The 25,229-nt window shown below is 44.0% G+C and overlaps 1 protein-coding gene across 1 annotated transcript; it reads left to right on the top strand.

Annotated features, from left to right (window-relative positions):
- Positions 1-3,215: 3,215 nt before the first annotated feature.
- On the top strand, positions 3,216-4,133 carry LOC142742960 (olfactory receptor 10A7-like). The gene has a single exon (XM_075853240.1). The coding sequence runs from the start codon at positions 3,216-3,218 to the stop codon at positions 4,131-4,133; it is 918 nt and encodes a 305-aa protein (XP_075709355.1).
- Positions 4,134-25,229: the final 21,096 nt, after the last annotated feature.

Here is a 25,229-nt window from a genome sequence, read left to right as displayed (position 1 = left end):
CATTTTTCAAGAATTCCTTCCCAAAGAACCACCACAGACCAATTTTTTTAGACCAGCAGAGTACGATGTCCCAAAGCGAAGTCTAAGGTTATATGCACACGATGAGAGGCTTTTACGTCTGAAAAGACAGACTGTTTTCAGGAGAAAACAGCTGCCTCGTTTCAGACGTAAATGCTCCTCCTCGTATTATGCGAGGCGTCTTTGACGCCTGTAATCTTGAGCTGCTCTTCATTCACTTCAATGAAGAACGGCTCAAATTACGTTGCAAAGAAGTGTCCTGCACTTCTTTGCCAAGGCAGTCAATTTACGCGTCGTAGTTTGACAGCTGTCAAACGACGACGCGTAAATTACAGGTCGTCTGCACAGTACGTTTGCAAACCCATTCAAATGAATGGGCAGATGTTTGCCGACGTATTGTAGCCCTATTTTCAGACGTAAAACGAGGCATAATACGCCTCGTTTACGTCTGAAAATAGGTTGTGTGAACCCAGCCTTACAGGTCCAACGAGTGAAAAGTAAAGTGGAGATCATTTTTTCAAAATTTTACATTTCTTTAAAGTTTCCTTAAAGTTTGAATTTCACAAATAACATAGAAAGCAGTTTAATCAATTCTCTATAGTACAAGCAAAAAGTATTCTACATTTAAACAAATCGGTAACCCTTAAGTGAATTATTCCCATATGCTTTATTCTGTAGGGAAGCCTGACTATTAGTAAGAGTGAGATTTTCCCAATGAACTCAACATTTCTCTCAAGTAAAACAGGGCTGGGAAAGCTGAAGTCTTTCCTTCCTTTATCTTTAGTGAGTAGATTTAATTTATTGTATACTTTATTCTTATCTATGCTTTATTCTGCTCAACTCTGTATTCATTTTTTTTAGGGATACAAATGGCTAAATATGATGAAGCTCTTTTCTTAATGTTTTCAAGGCAATTGTTAAATATATTTTTTATATATATATATATATAAGTCTAGACCTGTTATTTGTGGTTTTCTTGATAACAAGCGTAACGCCTTGAGTTATAGCAGCGCAGAAGAAGGACCTAAAATCAAGGTCTACTATGTCTGTATAGTGTTCTAAAGGATAAAATACTAATATTTTGATAAAAGCATTTTAGAGAATTTTATTTCAATCCCACTTGTTCTAAACACACCGCATAAATAAATCCTTCACATTTTTATCACATTAATCGTACATCTCTTTGCTGATCGTCTCTGGTACATATGCAGGGTTCCATTATGCTTTACTTTTATAAGAATTGCAGTAGGTACTATGTCTGGCACTATACTTTATGAGCACTATTGCTAGCAATATTCCAGTTAAAGGCTATGTAAACCTTTGAATGTCATTTTTGTGTTTTGTTTTTTTTTATAGAAAAGGTCAGTCAGTGTGATTGGTGCAACTTTATGAATAGTTTTCATTAAAAATAATTTTTACTTTTTGAGATACGGCTGCTCTGTATTCTCTATATAGAGCAGCTGTATAATTCTCTAAATCCTGCTCCCGTTAGGTCCGCGGGACTGACGGGTTCAGTGAAAGCGGGTCCTGCGTAACTTCATAACTTAGATGTGATCGATTACAGGTGGATCCTGCATATCAGAGACATGCAGCACCCACTGACAGTGAACCCACCAGGTCCGCGGGACTGACAGATTCAGGTCTTAGCAAACGATAAGCTGCTCTGTATAAAGAATACAAAGCAGTTGTATCTCAAAAAGTAAAAATAATTTAAAATAAAAACTATTTATAAAGTTGCACCAATCATACGAACTTAACCTTTTATAAAAAAAAAAAAATACCATTCAAAGAATTACATAGCCTTTAAGTAAGACTTCAGACTGGTTGATTTGACAATGGTGGCATTCAATGATGCTTAGCCAAATTGGCAGTTCTGTCTCTGCGCTAGATCCATCTGTGCCGGTTAGCAGTCAAGAATAAATGCCCGATAGCAAGCTGAAGTGGCAATATAATGTAGGTTTGAGTTTACCCACCAGCGGTCCTCTAATGTCTATTGAGACGACATGTCACATGATCATGGCAAGTGACTGTGTGGTTGCATAGACAGGGCCGTGCCATGTTTGGCTGCCATAGGAATATGACATGATATCTCAATAGATGTGACATCACTACCTGGGTTTAAACAGAGAACCTGTGTTTAAACAGGGGTATTCTCCCCTAGAAGCAAAATAAAAAAAATAAACTTTTACATAGCCCCAAAATCTCACGGTCTTCATCTACCAGACGACATCTGGCACAACAAAGGGCCTTTGTGCCGAGTTACTTCAAATATCACTGAATTGTCATTTATTTAATGAAAAAAATATTTTAAATATTATATAATTTTCATTTCTCCTTATTTCTTCTTAATCAAAGTAGATCATATAATGCATATTAAACTGGCAATTTTCTATACACATTTGAGGTTTTCCTAGATGTTTGTTATGTGAAATCAGCAACTTAACATCTACTTAGTGTCATTCTAGGCGACCTAATGAAAATGGGATCTGCATTGAATACTGTCTTCAGATCCCCATAACTCTACATTTATTAAATGTAGACATAGAACATGTCAGATCTGCAGGCAGCATGTTATAGAGCAGAATAGCAGATTGGGATATATTCTTGTGGAAAAAATTCTGTTGAACTGTAAATTAAACTATCTATCAATCTGTTCAGCTCCTCCTCTATAACATACTGCCCACAAATAGGACAACATGTTCAACGTAAAAGCTTTCTGTTAAATTATGGTTTTTGTTTTTTTTTATTACATATAAACATGTTTTGGTATAAATTAAAGAAAAACTTTGACCAGGAGACAACAAAGACTACAGTCTCAAAATAATAAAGACAATAGCATTGTGTGTTGCCTCCTACGGCACTGTATTACAGAGATAACTTATCACAGAAGCAAAGCTTTGGAGGGGGGGGGGGGGGTGTAGTTCTGTAATATGGTATCCTATAGAGTAGGTCACAAAAAAATTTCTGTTCCAGAGGAATCTGATAGAAAAACCTTTATGATCCCATAAACTTCTATGGGTGTCTTAAATTGGTTCCGTACAACTCGAAGGTTGGCATAAAATTGCTCTGTGCATAAAGCCTAAAGCTTTGCATTGCAGATATACCCTTTTATTATTAAGAAAAGATCTAGCTCAGTAATAATGATTTACAATTATTAAACTTTGCATTCTTGCCTCTTTATAAATAGATGGTCAATAATGGCTAAAAGAAATGAGACACAGGTGAGTGGATTTATTCTTTTGGGATTTTCTGCAAAATACCAACCATTTCTTTTTGCGATCTTTTTAATTATTTATTTTTTTACCTTAATGGGGAACACGATGATAATTCTGACTGTGACCTTAGCACCACAGCTCCACTCCCCAATGTATCTTTTCCTTCGCAGTTTGTCCCTTACGGAAATCTTCTATATTTCGGTAACAGTCCCTCGAATGCTTAAAGACTTTTTACATTTGGATAAAGGCATTTCATTCATAGGATGTGCTGCTCAGCTTTACTTCTTCTGTTTCCTTGGTACAACAGAGTGTTTCCTTCTGGCATTTATGGCATATGATCGATTTGTGGCTATTTGTCATCCACTTCACTACATGACCATAATGACTAAAACTAAGTGTTTAGAACTTTCTTTGGGATCCTGGCTATCTGGGATGTTCTTGTCTTTGATCCAGATTACCTATGTTTTCAGTTTGCCTTTCTGTTCCTCGAATATCATTGACCACTTCTTTTGTGACATACTACCGGTGGTAAAGTTGGCTTGTGCTGACACCTTTGCTAATGAGATCGCTATTTTGATATATAGCTCTCTGGTCATACCTTTACCATTCCTGCTAATACTGGTCTCCTATGTACGTATCATTAACAGTATATTAAAAATATCTTCTGCTGTTGGAAGAAAGAAAGCTTTTTCTACATGCGGGTCTCACCTTACATCTGTGACTTTATTCTATGGAACAGCTACTATAACCTATCTGAAGACAAAATCCATTGAAACCTATGGAGGGGCAAAAGTAATATCTCTTCTCTACATTGTCTTCATACCCATGCTTAACCCCTTAATATACAGTTTAAGAAATTCAATCATTAAGAATGCTATGAGTAAATTGATTAAACGATAATCAATGTTAAGGTGATTTTATAAAAACGTCATAGTTAAAGTAATATCTTTATTTAGCTAAAATAAATTAAGAGCGACAACTTTCAGAATACGGTGAGAAATAACTGTCAGTGTAGAAATACACGTTTTCTGCCATAATTGTATTGAAAAGAATGTCACTGAGGCATCATATTTTGGGCACATCTCAGGAGGAGTCTCAGCGGTCCCAGTCGGAATCTTATTCACATATCCTTGTTGTTAGCACTATTATATTTTTGGATTCTTCTTCTTCTACTTAACCCCTTAATGACAAGGCCATTTTGCGCATTAATGACCAAGGATTATTTTTTTTTTCTGACGATCGCATTCCAGCAGTCGTAACTTTTTTTTTTATTCCATCGACATAGCTGTATAAGGGCTTGTTTTTTGCGGGACGAGTTGTATTTTGCAATTGCACCATTGTTGGATGCATATAATATATCAATTAACTTTTATTAACTTTATTTTAGAAGAGAATTGAAAATAAGCACCTATTCCAGCATTGATTTTCACGTTATAAATTTCCGTCTTTTACATGTTTACGGGGATACCAAATATCTAAAGGTTTTATATGTTTTCCTACATTTGCACAACAAAAACCCTTTTAGAAAACATTTACTTGTTTTTGCATCGCCGCATTCCAAGAGCCGTAACTTTTTTATTTTCCGTCAATGTGGCCGTATGTGGGCTTGATTTTTGCGGGGCAAGGTGTAGTTTTCATTAGTACTATTATGGGGTACATTGGACATATTGATTAACTTTTCTTTGATTTTTTATGGGGGGAATGGGAGAAAAAAAAGAATTTTGCCATTGCTTGTTTTTTTTTGGACGCCGTTCATCCGGCGTTTTAATTAATGTGTTAATTTTATTGTTCGAGTCGTTATGATTGCGGCGATACCTTATATGTGCATGTGTTATTTGTTTTGACACTTTTACAATTTCTTTTTACGGTAATCTTTTTTTTTTTTTTTTTTTTCATAAATGTTATTTAACTATTTTACTTGGGGACTTTACTTTGCGATATAATGCTTTGGTATACTAAGGGTATGTTCACATGGCTTATTTTTGGCAGTTTTTCGAGCCGTAAACGGAAGCAGAACGCCTCTAAGCATCTGCCCATTGATTTCAATGGGAAAAACGGCGCTCTGTTCTGACAGGTCGTTGTTTTACATTTTTCGTGGCCGTTTTGATTCTGAGCCATTTTTGTAGCTCTTTTTCATTGACTTGATAGAAAAACAGCTCCAAAAACTTCCGTAAAAAGCGCTGTGAAAAACGCGAGTTGCATAAACAGCTGAAAATCAGGAGCTGTTTTCCCTTAAAAACAGCTCCGTATTTTCAGATGTTTTTTATTAAGTGTGTGAACATACCCTAAAACTGACAGCAATCTATTAGGTCATGCCTTCTTGGCGGGGGTGCCGATGTGCTGACAGAGGGAGCTCCTTCCCTCTGTCAAACACATTAGATGCCGCTGTCACTATTGACAGCAGCATCTAATGGCTTAAACTGCCAGAATCGGAGCGCGCTTCGATTCCGGCAGTTGGAGCAGGAGCCAGGCTGTGTATAACAGCCGTGCTCCTGCTGCTGATCACGTGGGTACACTATCAGTACCCACGCGATCAGAGGACGGATATAGCCGTCCTTATGCGGGAACTAGCTCCTCCATATCCGTCCTTCTTCATTACGCAGTTACTGACAGCACTGTCATTTAGTTCTCTGTTCACATCTGGCTAATAATGCGGTCATCAGGTTTCGACTCAGTGTCTGTTATTTGGACAAGTAGAGCAGTGCTGCATGCAGCATTATTCTTCCCGTCGAATCTCTAACTGAATCTGCGATGGATGTGTGTCCTAATTCCATCCAGGCTTTAATATACTTGCCAATAGATACCAAGGGCTGTGGAGAAAGGTCTGGGAGGACCGAAATGTCTTGTATAATTGGCAGGGTAGTTCAGTTGTACTAATTCTTCACTAGAACAATCATTTGTGTGACTAATGGGAAGTGTGTTCAATTGTGAATTTTCTCACTGTGTGACGGTTATGTAATAAAAGAGTCTTGGACTCAATATTGGGCAGCAAAACTGAGGGCTGTCGAATTTATCTGAAAAATTATTGGACCTCATTTGGTCTTTCACTGGCACCTACCATTAAAGAATGAAGTGCTGAACATAATATTCTGGATCTCATAGTAAGCGTAAACAGTATTGAAACATATTCAAATTATTCAAATTTTAGAAACAATAAGCCCATTTTAAGAGCTATCAACTGGTTACTGCTGGTCAATGTATATTATAGGGGTATTATCAAAGTACTGTTTAAAAAAATATATTTTTAGACCTTCTGATTTCTTTACTGTATTGCTGCTCCAAGCAAAAACCATGGAATAATTTTGTTTAGGTGATTTACTTAACAATTCTACAATATCAATACAAAATCACATACAATTTGTTTATTAGTTATCACCTAATAAACGCCAGTACACTTTTTTACAGAGGTCATTAAGGGGCTTTATTATACTCTGCCGCATTTTTACAGTATCCCGTGCTGCCCTGAAGCAGGTGCGCAGCTGTCACTTTCTCATGGTTGCACTCCATTAAGCAGAGGCGCAGCTAGGATTACAGCACCCGGGGCAAAAATTCAGTTTGGCACCCTCCTCCCCCAACTTCTTTCCCGACATCTCCTTCTCCCTCACCATGTTTGCTTTCTCTACCAATCAATTAGCTGCCAGACAGCACCCCCTGTAGATAGTGCCACACAGCCCCCTGTAGATAGTGCCATACAGAACCCCTGTAGATAGTGCCACACCCCCCTTGTAGAAACTGGCACCCCCTTGTAGTTAGTGCCACACAGCCACCCCTTGTAGATAGTGCCACATCCATTCTTTGTAGATATTGCCACACACCCCACCTTGTAGATACTGGCACACAGCCCTCTTGTAGATAGTGCCACACACCCCCTTGTAGATAGTGCCACACACACCCCCTTGGAGATACTGCCACACACACCCCCTTGTAGTTACTGCCAAACACACCCCCTTGTAGATACTGCAAAACTCAGCCACTGTAGATAGTGCCACACAGCCCCACTGTGGATAGTGCCACACAGCCGCCAGTAGATAGTGCCACACTCCCCTGTGGATACTGCCACTCATTCCCCTTGTAGATAGTGCCACACAGCCTTCTTGTAGATAGTGCCACACAAACCCCCTGTAGATACTGCCACACCCCCCCCCCCTTGTAGATTCTGCCACACTTGCCCCATGGAGATAGCACCACACATGCCCACTTGGAGATAGTGCCAAACACACCCCCTGTAGATAGTGCCATACAACCCCCCTGTAGATATTGCTACACAGCCTCCCTAGTATATATTGCAACCCCACCTTGTAGATAATGTCACACACAACCCTGTAGATATTGCCACACTCCCCCCTAGTAGATAGTGCCACACCCACCCTGTAGATAGTGCACCACACACCCTTCTGTAGATAGCACTACACTCACCTCCCTGTACATAGCGCCATTGGGGCGCTCTAGAGGAGCCCCTGACATCACTGTCCATATATGGGTAGTGACGTCAGGGGCTTCTTCAGGAGATGAATCCACGGCCAGAGCGTCGGCAATGCTCTGGTCGGGGATTCTTCTCGAGGAGGAGCCCGCAATGTCACTGTCCATATATGGACAGGGTTGTTAGGGGCTCTCTCTAGGAGTGAAATACCCGACCAGAGCGTCGGGGATTCCTCTCCTGGAGGAGTATTCAATTGTATCTGTGCCTGTCCCAGCGCCCCCCCTACCGTCTCTCCTAGTTGCACCAGGGGGACATGCCCCACCTGCCCCCTAGCTACGCTCCTGCTTTAAGGGATTTTTAGGGAAGACACAACACAAAACATAGGTTAAGAAAGTGATGTTTTTATTTTGAAGTTTTTTTAAATAAATACAAAAAATTAATCTACACTATATGGACAAAAGTATTGGGAATCACCTCTTAAGCATTGAATTTATGTGTTTCATTCAGCACCATTTGCACAGGTGTATAAAAGCAAGAGCCTAACCATCACGTCTGCCTTTACAAACATTTGTGAATGAATGGGTCGTTCTAAAGAGCTCACTGAATTCAAGCGCAGTACTGTAATAGGATGCCACCGCTGCAACAAGTCAATTTGTAAAAAAATTTCGCTCCTAGATATTCCATGATCAACTTTGAGTGGTATTATTGCAAAGTAGATACATTTAGTGAAGTGGTAAACCACGTAAGGTTACAGAGCAGCATTGCCGAGTGCTGAGGCACATAAAAGTTTCCAATTCTCTGCTGACTCAATAACTGCAAAGTTCCAAACCTCCTTTGGCATTAACATCAGCACATGGCTGAGCAGCTGCATGCAAGCGTTACATCACCTAGCACAATCCTGCATAGCGTGGGATGGAGTAGTGTAAATCACGCCAACACTGGACTCTGGAGCAGTGGAAACATGTTCTGTGGAGTGACGAATAACACTTCTCTATCTGGCAGTCTGATGGACAAGTCTGGGTTTGGTGAATGCCAGGAGAATGTAACATGCCTGACTGGATTGTGCCGACTGTAAAGTTTGTTGAAGGAGGGATAATGCTATTGGGTTGTTCTTCAGGGGTTGGCCTAGGCCCCTTAGTTCCAGTGAAAGGAAATCTTAATGCTGCAGCATACCAAGACATTTTGGACAATTGTATGCTTCGAACTTTGTGGGAACAATTCGGAGAAGACCATTTTCTGTACCGTCATGACTGTGCCCCAGTACACAAAGCAAGGTCCATAAAGGCATGGTTGGGTGAGTTTGGCGTGGAAGAACTTGACTGACCCGCACAGTGCCATGACCTCAGCCACATCGAACACCTTTGGGATGAACTAGAACAGAGATTGTGAGCCAGGCCCTCTTATCCAACATCAGTGTCTGACCTAACAAATGCTCTTCTGGATGAATGATCAAAAATTTCCACAGACACTACAAAATCTTGTAGAAAGCCTTCCCAGAAGAGTGGTAGTTGATTTAGCTGCAAAGGAGGACCAACTCCATATTAAGCCCTTCCCGACATTTGACGTATCCATACGCCAAAGTCGGGTAGGGGAAGTATGGAGCGGGCTCACGGAGTGAAGCCGCTCCATACGATGCGGGTGTCGGCTGTTTGTTACAGCCGACACTTCAGAGTAATGAGCGGCATCGCGCTCGAGCGCGATCCAGCTCGTTTAACTCGTTAAAAGCCGCGGTCAATAGCATTTAAATCGTTAGAAAGAGGGGGGGGACCCCCTCTAACAGCTCATCGCGCCACCTACAACGCAATCATGGGGGGGGCGATGGTTGCTATGGCTGCCTGGCGGCCTAATGAAGTCCCCCATGTCTGCCATCTTTGTACACCTATTAAGCCCTGCCTCCGGCAGGGCTTAATAGTTGACTGTCAGAATCACGATATACTGCAATACAGTAGTATTGCAGTATATCGTGCAAACGATCTAACGATCGCTGGTTGAAGTCCCCTAGGGGGATTAATAAAAAAAAGTAAAATTGAGTTAAATAAAGTTTATTTTTGTGTGTAAAAATTTTTTTTATATATTAAAAGTTCAAAAAAAAACCCTTTTCCCATTTTCTCCCTAGAGCATAGTAAAAAATTTAATAAATAAACATAATTGGTATCGCCGCGTCTGTAAAAGTCTGAACTATTACAATATATCATTATTTAACCCGCACGGTAAACGGCATAAAAAAAAAATTGTAAACAGCAGAATCTCTATTTTTTGGTCACCTAATCTCCCACAAAAAATGATATAACAGGTGATAAAACTGTCGCATGTACGCCAAAATGGTATTATTAAAAACTACAGCTTATCCCGCAAAAAAGTTATGGCTCTCAGAATTTGGCGACAGAAAATTAATTTTATTTTTTACACTTAGGTTTTTACTTGTAAAAGTAGTAAAATATAGAAAAAACTACATATATTTGGTATCGGCGTAATCGTATTGACCCATGGAATAAAATTAACATGTTGTTTTAATTGCACAGTGAATTCCGTAAAAACGGCGCGCAAAAAACTATGGAGGAATCTGTGGTTTTTTTCATTTTCTACCCCACAAATAATTGTTTCCCGTTTCCTAGTACATTATATGGCAAAGTAAATGGTGCTACGAAAAACTACAACTCGTCCTGCAAAAATCAAGCCCTCATAGCACTATATCAACGGAAAAATAAAGGCGTTATGGCTTTTGGAAGGTGGGAGGAAAAAACGAATATGAAAATCTGAAAAACGGCTGCGGCAGGAAGGGGTTAAAGAGGCTCTGTCACCAGATTATAAGTGCCCTATCTCCTAAATAAGGAGATGGGCGCTGTAATGTAGGTGACAGTCATGCTTTTTATTAAAAAAACAATCTATTTTCACCATGTTATTAGCGATTTTAGCTTTATGCTAATGAGTTTCTCAATGGACAACTGGGCGTGTTTTACTATTGATCAAGTGGGCGTTGTACAGAGGAGTATATGACGCTGACCAATCAGTGACCAATCAGGGTCATAGAACTTCTCTCCATTCATTTAGTCAGCGCATAGGGATCCTTTTAGATCGCTATGTGCTGTCTTAGGGCTTATTTAGACGAACGTGATATAAGTCCGTGCAAAGCGAGTGATTTTCACGCGCCTCACACGGACCTATGTTATTCTATGGGGCCGTGCAGACTGTCCGTGAGTTTCACGCAGCGTGTATCCGCTGCGTAAAACTCACGACATGTCCGTTATGTGTGCGTTGTTCGTGCATCACGCACCCATTGAAGTCAATGGGTGCGTGAAAATCACGGGCAGCACACGGAAGCACTTACATGTGACGCGTGTGATTCACGCAAAAGCAGTAAAAAGTATGAATGAAAACAGAAAAGCACCACGTGCTTTTCTGTTTACAAACATACAGAGTGTCATAATGATGGCGGCTGCGCGAAAATCACGCAGCCACGCATCATACGCAGCTGACACAAAGAGCTGTTAAGTACCTTTTGCGCGCAACACGCCACAATTTTTGCGCGTGCAAAAGGCACACGCTCGTGTAAATCCTGCCTTATACTAACACATTAACGATACTGAAGTGTTTAGACAGTGAATAGACATTCCACGGGATGTCTATTCACAATCTCTGCACTTCGTTAATGTTTCTGTGGTAGTTACAGCAGAGCAAGCGTAATCTCGTTGTAACCTGTCATTTACAGCGTAATCTCGCGGGATTACGCTTGCTCTGCTGTAACTACCACAGGAACAGTAACGAAGTGCAGGGATTGTGAATAGACATCCCGTGGAATGTCTATTCACTGTCTAAACACTTCAGTATTGTTAATGTGTTACAATAAGACAACACATAGCGATCTAAAAGGATCCCTATTCGCTGACTAAATGAATGGAGAGAAGTGCATGACGCTGATTGGTCATATATTTTGCACTTTCAAAGAAGTAGGCATGTTGTGTACATCAAATGGTGCAAATTGCTTATAAATGCATTTGAATTCAAGGTTGTAATGTAACAAAACAGGAAAAAACCCAAGGAGGGTGAATACTTTCACAAGACACTGTAGGCATACTGTTGCGTACGTCACCAGTAGACTTTCATTATTCAAAAAAAAACAAAAAAAACACTTGTTTAATCCTTCTCCATTTAAAAAACATTCAAAGTCCCTCAGGTATTAGAGGCCCCGGGGCAATTGACCCATTTACCTTGCCTATAATATAAAAAGGTATGTCTCCCTGACATATGCCAAAAGAACACTCTTTGGCATAGGTATGTCCAATGGAGAGCTATGGATATATACAGCATATGTATGGGGAGAATTCCCGGCGCACACGCTGAACGTAGAGAAAACTTTATGTGAACAGAACCGCTTCGTTGTTTTATATCAGTACAATACTTATCTTATTTTTTTTTTTTTTTTAAATTAACAAGTAAAAAAATATTAAAATTGAATATTAATATGTGAGAAAAAGGGTGGGTAAGGATTATGTGTTCTTGACTTATTAGACCATAGGTTAGGTATAGCATCAATCTACATTATTTCCTTCCACTAAGAACTTTTGATAATGATAAAAGCTGATAATTTTTTAAATATATATTTTTGTGTACTCTAACTTAAACAGTAGATTTGCTTTTTATTGATGTTTCCGTATTTTAGGTAATAACATCAACACATATGGCTAGAAAAAATGAAACACATATCACTGAGTTTATCTTGCTTGGACTGTCTTCTGAATTTCAGCCATTGCTGTTTGGAATAGTAAGTTGTGCAGCACAGTTCTATTTCTTTTGCTGCTTAGGAGCCTCTGAATGTTTTATTCTTGCCTTCATGCCTTATGACCGGTATTTAGCGATCTGTAAACCTCTTCACTAGAGATGAGCGAACCGGGACAACCGAACCCGGTTTCGGTCCGAACAGTGAAAAGTTCGGTTCGCAGCGAATCCGAACTTCACCGGGTTCGGCCGAACCCGTTTTGACCGAACCCGGCTACATTTTGGCGCCTGCCACATGTTAGATGTAAAATGGAGGATTTCACAAGATCACCTGACAGCAGGTTACCCCATAATGCCTTGCAAACGGCTCTCCCAGCCAATCGGGAGGCAGCATAGGGGCGGGTTCAAGCCTGCAATAAAAGTCTATGCACGGAGCTCAGCGGCCATTTTACAGACAGGAGCTGTAGGGATTGCATCTCTGTGCAGTAAGGGAAAGCTTTAGGAATCTAAAAGGCAGGAATCCAGCAATCGAAGGGGCTCATCCACTACTCACTACTCAGCCAGTGTGTGAATACGCTTTTATAAGGGGCTAATCCCCGTTGCATCCAACTTGCAATACAGGCAGCCTTTGTAGTAGTACTACAAGGCCCAGCATTCCCTGAGTGCACCGCGGCGTGGCTGATAGAAATTCTCATTCATTGCCATTTGCCAAGCCAGTGTCAGTGTGAATACGCTTTTAGAATGGGCTCATCCCCGGCCGTTAACATAACAAAATAACAATCCAACTTGCAATACAGGCAGCCTAGTAGTACTACAAGGCCCAGCATTCCCTGAGTGCACTGCGACGTGGCTGATAGAAATTCTCATTCATTGCCATTTGCCAAGCCAGTGTCAGTGTGAATACGCTTTTAGAAGGGGCTCATCCCCGGCCGTTAACATAACGAAATAACAATCCAACTTGCAATACAGGCAGCCTTTTTAGTAGTAGTAGTACTACTACAAGGCCCAGCATTCCCTGAGTGCACCGCGGCGTGCCTGACAGAAATTCTCATTCATTGCTATTTGCCAAGCCAGTGTCAGTGTGAATACGCTTTTAGAAGGGGCTCAACCCCGGCCGTTAACATAACAAAATAACAATCCAACTTGCAATACAGGCAGCCTAGTAGTACTACAAGGCCCAGCATTCCCTGAGTGCACCGCGGCGTGGCTGATAGAAATTCACATTCATTGCCATTTGCCAAGCCAGTGTCAGTGTGAATACGCTTTTAGAAGGGGCTCATCCCCGGCCGTTAACATAACGAAATAACAATCCAACTTGCAATACAGGCAGCCTTGTAGTACTACAACGCCCAGCATTCCCTGAATGCACCGCGGCGTGGCTGATAGAAATTCTCATTCATTGCCATTTGCCAAGCCAGTGTCAGTGTGAATACGCTTTTAGAAGGGGCTCATCCCTGGCCGTTAACATAACGAAATAACAATCCAACTTGCAATACAGGCAGCCTAGTAGTACTACAAGGCCCAGCATTCCCTGAGTGCACCGCGGCATGGCTGATTGAAATTCTCATTCATTGCCATTTGCCAAGCCAGTGTCAGCGTGAATACGCTTTTAGAAGGGGCTCATCCCCGGCCGTTAACATAACAAAATAACAATCCAACTTGCAATACAGGCAGCCTTTGTAGTAGTAGTAGTAGTACTACTTCAAGGCCCAGCATTCCCTGAGTGCACCGCGGCGTGGCTGATAGAAATTCACATTCATTTCCATTTGCCAAGCCAGTGTCAGTGTGAATACGCTTTTAGAAGGGGCTCATCCCCGGCCGTTAACATAACGAAATAACAATCCAACTTGCAATACAGGCAGCCTAGTAGTACTACAAGGCCCAGCATTCCCTGAGTGCACCGCGGCGTGGCTGATAGAAATTCTCATTCATTGCCATTTGCCAAGCCAGTGTCAGTGTGAATACGCTTTTAGAAGGGTCTCATCCCCGGCCGTTAACATAACGAAATAACAATCCAACTTGCAATACAGGCAGCCTTGTAGTACTACAACGCCCAGCATTACCTGAGTGCACCGCGGCGTGGCTGATAGAAATTCTCATTCATTGCCATTTGCCAAGCCAGTGTCAGTGTGAATACGCTTTTAGAAGGGTCTCATCCCTGGCCGTTAACATAACGAAATAACAATCCAACTTGCAATACAGGCAGCCTAGTACTACTACAAGGCCCAGCATTCCCTGAGTGCACCGCGGCATGGCTGATTGAAATTCTTATTCATTGCCATTTGCCAAGCCAGTGTCAGTGTGAATACGCTTTTAGAAGGGGCTCATCCCCGGCCGTTAACATAACAAAATAACAATCCAACTTGCAATACAGGCAGCCTAGTAGTACTACAACGACCAGCATTCCCTGAGTGCACCGCGACGTGGCTGATAGAAATTCTCATTCATTGCGATTTGCCAAGCCAGTGTCAGTGTGAATACGCTTTTAGAAGGGGCTCATCCCCGGCCGTTAACATAACGAAATAACAATCCAACTTGTAATACAGGCAGCCTTTGTAGTAGTAGTAGTAGTACTACTACAAGGCCCAGCATTCCCTGAGTGCACCGCGGCGTGGCTGATAGAAATTCTCATTCATTGCCATTTGCCAAGCCAGTGTCAGTGTGAATACGCTTTTAGAAGGGGCTCATCCCCGGCCGTTAACATAACGAAATAACAATCCAACTTGCAATACAGGCAGCCTAGTAGTACTACAACGCCCAGCATTCCCTGAGTGCACCGTGGCGTGCCTGATAGAAATTCTCATTCATTGCCATTTGCCAAGCCAGTGTCAGTGTGAATACGCTTTTAGAAGGGGCTCATCCCCCGGGTTTTGATTCAACTTGCTGCTCTCCAGCAGTGAAATGTCTGGTAAAAAAAAGGTTGTGAAAGGATGGGGTAGAGGAAAAAACACCCATGCCGTGTCCTCTTCCAGTCCAAATGTTGGATCTGTTGGTGCCAGACCCAGTACCAGCATTTGTGGCACAAGACATGTGCCCAGTTCCACTAGTAGCAGCAGCCATGTGCCTGCTGGTAGTAGTAGCAGTATCAGCAAGCCAGACTTGTCCATCTCCTCCGGTGGGCGGGTTACTTTAGACAATACGGCCATTGTGGACTGGTTGGCTGGCTCGCGGTCATCTCAGCAGGAATACTCTGACGATCTGGCTTCAAGCCAGGTTTCGTTGGATTCCAGATCCTCTACAGTTCCTTGGCACAGTGACAGTAGTAATATGGGTATTTCTAGCGTTTCCATTCCATCATCTATGTCTTCACTCCCCCTTCCTAGCGGGAAGCCATCTTTCCTGAGAGTCCTAAGAGACATCTCCTCGGGTGCGAAGGAAGATACTGAACAACATAGTGATGATGATTTGTTTTCCGCGAGTCAGCCAACGGAGTGTGTTGCGGCAGCGGTGGAGGGGGAAGCGGTTTCCGAGACGCATAGCTGTAGTAGTGCGGGTGTTGGTGGTTGTAGCCGTGGTGGCAGACGCAGTAATGAGGGGGGGCATGGAGCCCGCCATGATGTCACATCACATTCACAACACAGTGACAGAAATGGCGGGGATGATGAGGAGGGCTATGATGATGATGTTGTTTTAGACAGGACATGGGAACCAGGTGACGAGGTGATGACGGCGTCAGAGGAGGAGGGTAGTAGTGTCGGCACTGGCTGTGATAAACAGCCAAGCCGAGGTAGGGGCAGAAGTCAATCTGCAAAACGTTGCAGCGGTAGGGTCAGCTCAGGAGCCGGTGACGGCGACACTGATGCTGGTGTAGGCTCCCGAAAAAAGCCTGCCAGACAAGGGGCACGCTCGGGTGGTGGTGGTGGTGGTGGTGGACGTGGTACTACCTCTTTAAGGTGCTCTGCCGTGTGGCAATTTTTCTGTACCCTCCCGGAGGTCGAAAACATGGCACAGTGCCGTTTCTGCAAGCAGAAAGTAAGGCGTGGGCAGGGCAGCAATGTAGGAACTACCCCTCTACGTAAACACATGGAGCGGCATCACAAGGCCATGTGGGACAATCGACATGCCCCACCATCATCATGTACATCTAATGAAGACCCCTCTGCCGCTGCTGCTGTCATCTAAGTAGTAGCCAGGCCTTATACACCATGTCGTTGTCATCATCATCATCACTGTCATCTAGTGCTCCTCCTACGTCCCGTCAGTTATCCATTATGGAATCGTTGTCCAATAAGCAACAATATATACCCAGTCATCCACTTGTCGTGCGGCTTAATTCACACCTGGCTAAGTTGTTGGTGGTGCAGTCGCTGCCGTACCACCTGGTCGACTCCGCCGGCTTCAAGCAATTGATGGCGTGCGCTCAGCCTAGGTGGCGAATACCTAGCCGACATTACTTCTCCAAAACAGCTGTCCCTGCCTTGCACAAGCACGTGGAGGAAAAGGTGTGCCAGTCCTTGCAATTATCCGTGTGCAGCAGGGTACATGCCACCGTCGACACGTGGAGCAGCAACTATGGACAAGGACAGTACATGTCTTTCACGGCCCACTGGGTCAATATTTTGCAGTCCGATGCACCACCGCAGCAATGCATTACCACCTCCACGCTTGTATCTTTCTGGTTCAACTCCGGACACCAGGCGCCTACCATCCTCCTCCTCCTACTCCTCCTCCTCCTCCTTGCCCTCCTCAATGGAGGTCTTCCCGTCCCCGACAGGACATAGCGTACCTTCCACTCCTCCTCCCTCCTCTTTTCATAGGTGCAAGGTGAAGCGCCACAACGCTGTCTTACACCTGCTGAGCCTGTGCGAGAAAAGCCACACAGGGCAGGAGCTGCTGCTGTGCATCAAGGAGGAAATCGCACGCTGGCTGTCTCCTCTGAAACTCACACTGGGCAATGTTTTCTCTGATAACAGGAAGAACGTTGTTGCTGCACTGCGTCTAGGTCACCTGACACACGCTCCTTGCATGGCACATGTGATCAATCTGGTCATAACACGCTTCTTAAAGTCATATGTTGGTTTGAAGGGTGTGCTGGCCATGTCCAGGAGGGTTTGCGTTCGCTTTAGACGTTCGTATGCATTTAAGATCGCATTCCTGGACTTGCAGCGTCAAAACAATCTCCCAGAACACAGCCTGATTTGCGACGTTCCAACACGCTGGAATTCCACCCTGCACATGTTGGACCGTCTGTACGAACAGCGGAAAGTCGTGAATGATTTCCTGATGCAGTAGACGGGCAGCGTTTGGAGCCAGTGTAATTTCGAGCTCAGGCACTGGCAGCTGGTTAGAGACGCATGTCGCGTTTTGAGGCCCTTTGAAGAGGCCACACGATTTGTGAGCCGTGACGCTAGCGGAATGAATGATGTTATGCCGCTGATATTCATTATGGAGCAAACGCTCACAGCGATGATTCAGCAAAGGATGGAGGAAGGATCACATCTGGCTATGGATGTTGAGGAGGAGGAGGATGAGGATGAGGAAACAGGACCTGAAGAGGAGCTGGATTTGGAGATGGAATCACAGGAAGGTTTAGGGGACGAGGCAGCCGCACAACATGACAGTGATGGTGGTGATGACGAGTCTGACGATGACCTTGATGATGGACAACCATGGCAGTATGGGGCGGAGATGGAACCAACCGGGCCCTCTGAAACGCTGGCCAGGATGGCGAGCTGTATGCTTCGTTACTTGCGCGCTGACTGTCGTATTGTTAGCATGAAGCAAAGAGATGAGTACTGGATAGCCACACTTTTAGACCCTCGGTATAAAGCCAGAATGGGGGAGTTTTTTGCGCCTTCCGAGAGGGAGGCAAAATTGGCTTATTATCGAGAGAAGCTATGCAGCCAGCTTGTCACGGCTTTCAAATGGCAAACACCTGCTGCAAGCATGTCTGACCGGGGGGCCACTCTCCGCTCCCCACTGTCTCATCATTCCACCGCCTCTGGCAGAGCTACCTCTGCAATAGGCGGCGGCGGCAGCAGCCAATTCAGTTTGGAAAATATGATGACAACATTTGTACATCCAATACCCCGACCTGACACACATCGTAGTCACCAAAGGGATGTTCACCATCACCAGGTGCAGCACCTAAACAACCAGGTTCACTCGTACCTGGACTGTGCCCTTTCTCCGTCAGAAATGCTGATCCCAGACCCCATGGACATCTGGGTCAGCAGATTGGATCATTGGCAAGAACTGGCCCAGTTTGCCAAGGGTGTACTGTCTTGTCCACCCTCCAGTGTAGCGTCAGAGAGGGTATTCAGCACGGCAGGGGGCTTTGTCACCCCTAAGCGAACAAGATTGTCCGCCAACAGCTTGGAAAATCTCACGTTTCTGAAAATGAGTCAAGCGTGGATCGGTGAGGATTTTAAAACCCCTGTGCCTGATGCCACTGATTAGATCTGACATGGCTGCTGCTGCTGCCGCTGCCGCCTGCTACTGCCGCCTGCTACTACGGGATTCTGTCCTGTCCACTCTTTTTTTAATGTGCCGCTGTTGGTGCTGCTACTACTTCTACCACCAATCCACCCCCAGTGCCGTCTGCTACAAGCAGGCCTGCCCCACCACAGGGCTTTGTCCTGTGACTGTCCAGTCTCTTTTTTAATGTGCTGCTACTACTACTACTACTACCGTGTTTCCCCGAAAGTAAGACAGTGTCTTACTTTCTTTTTATCCCCAAAATCCCCACTATGTCTTACTTTCGGGGTATGTCTTATATTGCGTTGCGTTGCTCGATTTTCTAGATAGTCACTGTTCATGGTGCTGAAAGAGTTAAACTGTTTCAGCACCATGGACAGTGACTTCCGATCCCAATAAACATGAACCTGTCAAAAAAAAAAGAAGTTCTGACTTACCGATAACTCCCGGCGTCTTCCTCCAGTCTGACCTCCCGGGATGACGATTCAGGCCAAGTGACAGCTCCAGCCAATCACAGGCCAAGCACAGCCTGCAGCGGTCACATGGACTGGCGCGTCATCCAGGGAGGTGGGGCCCGATGTCGAGAGGCGCGTCACCAAGGACGCGTCACCAAGGCAACGGCCGGGAAGTTCTCGGTAAGTACGAACTTTTTATTTTTTTCACGGCATTCACTGTCGAGGGTGCTGAAAGAGTTAGCTCTTTCAGCACCTTGGACAGTGACGGGCGTCGACTAGACTCATCTCTATGATGGCGGCTGCGCGAAAATCACGCAGCCGCGCATCAGAAATACCCCCGTGTTTCCCCGAAAGTAAGACATATGTCTTACTTTCGGGGTACGGCTTATATTAGCCGACCCCCCTGAAACCCCCGATATGTCTTACAATCGGGGGTGTCTTACTATCGGGGAAACACGGTACTACTACCACCCTTGCTGTCCGTTGGCTACCTCTACTACCACTAATATACGTCCACTGCCGTCTGCTACAAGCAGGCCTGAGGCCTGCCCCACCACAGGGCTTTGTCCTGTGACTGTCCAGTCTCTTTTAATGTGCTGCTACTACTACTACCACCCTTGCTGTCTGTGTTGGCTACCTCTACTACCACCAATACACCTCCACTGCCGACTGCTACAAGCAGGCCTGAGGCCTGCCGCACCACAGGGCTTTGTCCTGTGACTGTCCAGTCTCTTTTAATGTGCTGCTACTATTACTACCACCCTTGCTGTCTGTGTTGGCTACCTCTACTACCACCAACACACCTCCACTGCCGTCTGCTACAAGCAGGCCTGCCCCACCACAGGGCTTTGTCCTGTGACTGTCCAGTCTCTTTTTTTAATGTGCTGCTACTACTACTGCTACTACCACCCTTGCTGTCCTTTGGCTACCTCTACTACCACCAATACACCTCCACTGCCGTCTGCTACAAGCAGGCCTGAGGCCTGCCCCACCACAGGGCTTTGTCCTGTGACTGTCCAGTCTCTTTTAATGTGCTGCTTCTACTACTACCATCCTTGCTGTCTGTGTTGGCTACCTCTACTACCACCAATACACCTCCACTGCCGTCTGCTACAAGAAGGCCTGCCCCACCACAGGGCTTTGTCCTGTGGCTGTCCAGTCTCTTTTTTTAATGTGCTGCTGCTACTACTACTACTACCACCCTTGCTGTCCGTTGGCTACCTCTACTACCACCAATACACCTCCACTGCCGTCTGCTACAAGCAGGCCTGAGGCCTGCCCCACCATAGGGTTTTGTCCAGTGACTGTCCAGTCTCTTTTAATGTGCTGCTACTACTACTACCACCACCCTTGCTGTCTGTGTTGGCTACCTCTACTACCACCAATACACCTCCACTGCCGTCTGCTACAAGCAGGCCTGAGGCTTGCCCCACCACAGGGCTTTGTCCTGCTGTGACTGTCCAGTCTCTTTTAATGTGCTGCTACTACTACTACTACCACCACCCTTGCTGTCCGTTGGCTACCTCTACTACCACCAATACACCTCCACTGCCATCTGCTACAAGCAGGCCTGGAGGGCTTGTGAAAAGCCATTGCTTGTTGCTTTTACATCCATGTATGGATGAACCCCGGCAGGCATCTGCCAATAAAAAGGGTACATTTTTGGAGGGCTTGTCAAAAGCCATTGCTTGTTGCTTTTACATTACATCCATGTATGGATGAACCCCGGCAGGCATCTGCCAATAAAAAGGGTACATTTTTGGAGGGCTTGTCAAAAGCCATTGCTTGTTTCTTTTACATCCATGTATGGATGAACCCCGGCAGGCATCTGCCAATAAAAAGGGTACATTTTTGGAGGGCTTGTCAAAAGCCATTGCTTGTTGCTTTTACATTACATCCATGTATGGATGAACCCCGGCAGGCATCTGCCAATAAAAAAGGTACATTTTTGGAGGGCTTGTCAAAAGCCATTGCTTGTTGTTTTTACATCCATCTATGGATGAACCCCGGCAGGCATCTGTCAATAAAAAGGGTACATTTTAGAAGGGCTTGTGAAAAGCCATTGCTTGTTGCTTTTACATCCATGTATGGATGAACCCCGGCAGGCATCTGCCAATAAAAAGGGTACATTTTTGGAGGGCTTGTCAAAAGCCATTGCTTGTTGCTTTTACATCCATGTATGGATGAACCCCGGCAGGCATCTGCCAATAAAAAGGGTACATTTTTGGAGGGCTTGTGAAAAGCCATTGCTTGTTGCTTTTACATCCATGTATGGATGAACCCCGGCAGGCATCTGCCAATAAAAAGGGTAAATTTTTGGAGGGCTTGTCAAAAGCCATTGCTTGTTTCTTTTACATCCATGTATGGATGAACCCCGGCAGGCATCTGCCAATAAAAAGGGTACATTTTTGGAGGGCTTGTGAAAAGACATTGCTTGTTGCTTTTACATCCATGTATGGATGAACCCCGGCAGGCATCTGCCAATAAAAAGGGTACATTTTTGAAGGGCTTGCACTCAAAAGCCATTGCTTGTTGCTTTTACATTACATCCATGTATGGATGAACCCTGGCAGGCATCTGCCAATAACAAGGGTACATTTTTGGAGGGCTTGCACTCAAAAGCCATTGCTTGTTGCTTTTACATCCATGTATAGATGAACCCCGGCAGGGATCTGCCACCATAAAGGGTAAATTTTTTGAGGGCTTGTCAAAAGCCATTGCTTCTTCTTTTACCACCTTATATGTATGAACCCTGGCAGGCATCAACCGCCTAAAATGGTTAATTTTTGTACCTTTTTTAACAATGCATTAAACATACAATATGCACAAGTGCAGTGGTTTCTGTTAGTTATCACCGTGTCCCATCCGTTTTCCTATAGCCATACATGTTGGCGTAACTTTGACACTAACTTTGCCTTAAAGACAGCTCAAAAGTACTTGGATACAATCATGGGTGACCTAAGAGTGTTATACAGGGCTTCTAGGGCTTTTAAACAGTGTTATACACGATTTTTACGGGCTTTCTTGTATTACAGGTACGATCAGAACTAGTTCGGTCCGAATCGAACTTTTTCATGAAATTCGGCGAACCTGCCGAACCGAACTTTTCATAAGTTCGCTCATCTCTACTCTGCACTACATGACAAAAATTACAAGAAAAAAAAAATATCTATACATCTCGCTGGGATCATAGGTGACTGGTTTAGTGCTGCCTCTGGGCAATATTATTATGGTCTTTGGACTGCCTTTTTGTAATTCAAAAATAAAGTATTTTGTGACATACTACAGGTAATACATCTGGCATGCATGGATGCCCTTCCACATTCCCTACTTGTAATTAAGTTACACGTATTAATACATAGTTTTTTATAGTCATACCCCTACATTATGCTTATTATTTTGTCTTATATACACATCTTTATAAGTGTACTCAGGATACGTTCTGCAGCCGGACGTAATAAGGTTTCTCTACATGCAGCTCTCATCTTACATCTGTGAGTTTGTTCTTTGGATCAGCTATCATAACTTTCTTAAGAACAGAAGCCATTAATACATGTGGGGGACCCAAAGCATGGTGTCTTCTGTTCCTTATTTGTGTGGCTATGCTATACCCATTGATATATAGTTTGTGGAAGAATGAAGTTAAAAAAGCATTACAGAGGCATGGACATAAAGCTTTTTTTCTGAACAAAGTTTTCACATATTTAATGTTATAATAAACTTAGTACTTTATCATTGTTTTATTTTTCATTTTTTAATACAGGCATATAAAGTTTGTAATGTAAAGTATGTATCATGTCTATATCAGTACATTAAATCTTTAATAATAAGACGTCTAAACAATAACCTAATAAAGTTACTGGGTCAAAATACTCACTGCACCCCTTAATAAATGCCTTAAGGGGTGTCGTTTCCAAAATGGGGTCACTTCTGGTGGGTTTCCATTGCTATGATACCTCTGGGGCTCTGCAAATGCGACATAGCACCCGAAAACCAATCCAGCAAAATTTGGACTCCAAAGAACATATAGCGCTCCTTCTCTTCGGAGTCCTCCCATGGTCCCAAACACAAGTTTATCAGCACAAATGGGATATTGCCGTATTTATGAGAAATTCTGCAATAAAATGGGGTATTTTATTTCTTGTGAAAATAAGACATTTTGAGCAAAAACTACATATTATTGAAAAAAAATTCTTTTTTTAATTTCACAGCCCAATTCAAAGAAGTTGTGTCAAAAAACTGTGCGTCAAAATGGTCACAAGACCCATAAATGATTTCCTTGTGGGGTGTCGTTTCCAAAATAGGGTCACTTCTGGTAAGTTACTGTAGCGTCCCTGGCCGCGGACCGCTGGGTTTACTCACCCCCCGGCGGCCGCAGCCATGGATCTGTGAGCTCTAGCTCGCATCTCCTTCCTAGGAGACGCCAGCGCTGACTTCCACTCCGATCTGCAATGTCCTGTAGGGTGCACGCACACGCTCGTGCCCGGCCTTAAAGGGCCAGTGCACGCACAAATGGAATCATCACCATCAACTGCCCAAGATTCTCTGGACTATAAAAAGGGCCCTGTCATTTTGATCCTTGCCTGAGCGTTGTTATTATTCCCATGTCAGTCTTGCAAATGGTTCCATAGTGTTATCCTGTTCCTGTTGTTACCCATGCCCTGTATCCTGCATCCCGTGCTGTGTCCTTTTTCCAGAGCCTATTAGTGTTGGAGTCGTGTTCCTCAGCACCTGCTGTCGTCTGCCACATCCAGTGCCATCTGCCACGTCCATTGTCATCTGCCACGTCCAGTGTCATCTGCCACGTCCAGTGTAATCCGCCACGTCCAGTGTAATCCGCCACGTCTGGCGCAAACTGCTGCAACTGCTGTCATCCGCTACGTCTGGCGTACCTGCTGCAGCCATCTCCATCCGTGAAAAAGCCTCGTCCACTGTCTGGACTATTCAGGTACCCTAGTGCGGGTCTTTGTATTGCTGGGGTACTCTGTTGTTTCGCCAGCTGCCTCCCCGCTACGGCGGTGTGGCCTAGTGGGTCCACATACCCATAGACCATGACAGTTTCCATTGCTCTACTACCTCTGCAGCTCGGCAAATGCGACATGGAACCCGAAGACCAATCCAGCAAAATCTGGACTCCAAAGAACACATAGCGCTCCTTCGACACTGAGCTCTCCCATGGACCTAAATGGCAGTTTATCACCTCAAATGGGGTATTGCTGCACTCAGGAGAAATTTTCGCGAGCTTGGATTATCATGAAGGCCAACATCAGCAGCAAGACTATAAGGTTTATGTTTAACCATGTAATTCACATCATCTGTACTTCAAGAAATGTTTTACTACTCTATAGTATTATGTAAATTGCTTAGTAAATGTAATGGCCTATCTTCTGAAACTACACTATATACACAAAAGTATTGGGAGACACTCAATCATTGAATTCAGGTGTTTCATTCAGTCCCACTACCACAGGTGTATAAAATCATCATCTGGCCATGCAAACTTCCTTTACAAACATTTGTGAAAGAATGGGTCGTTCTAAAGAGCTCACTAATAGGATGCCACTGTTGCAACAAGTCAGTTTGTGAAATTTCTTCCTTTCTAGATATTCCAGGAACAACTGGGAGTGACATTAAGCGTTTAAGTACCACATAATTTCAGCTACGAAGTGGCAGACCATATAAAGTTACAGAGCGGGATCGCCGAGCACTGGGGCACATAGTGCATAAGAGTCGCCAATGCTCTGCTGACTCAATAAATGCAGAGTGTGAAACCTCCTCTGGCAATTACATCAGCACGAAAACTGTGCGCTGGAAACTTTATGGGATGGGCTTCCATGGTTGAGCAGCTGCATGCAAGCCTTACATCACCAAGCAAAATGCCAAGCGTCGAATAGAGTGGTGTGAAGCACGCCGCCACTGGACTCTGGAGCAGTGGAAATGTGTTCTGTGGAGTGATGAATCACGCTTCTCTATCAGGCAGTCTGATGG

This window comes from Rhinoderma darwinii, chromosome 1 (assembly GCF_050947455.1).
Source record: "Rhinoderma darwinii isolate aRhiDar2 chromosome 1, aRhiDar2.hap1, whole genome shotgun sequence".
In the NCBI taxonomy this organism is placed as follows: Eukaryota; Metazoa; Chordata; class Amphibia; order Anura; family Rhinodermatidae; genus Rhinoderma; species Rhinoderma darwinii.
This window is presented reverse-complemented; position numbering and strand designations above follow the sequence as displayed.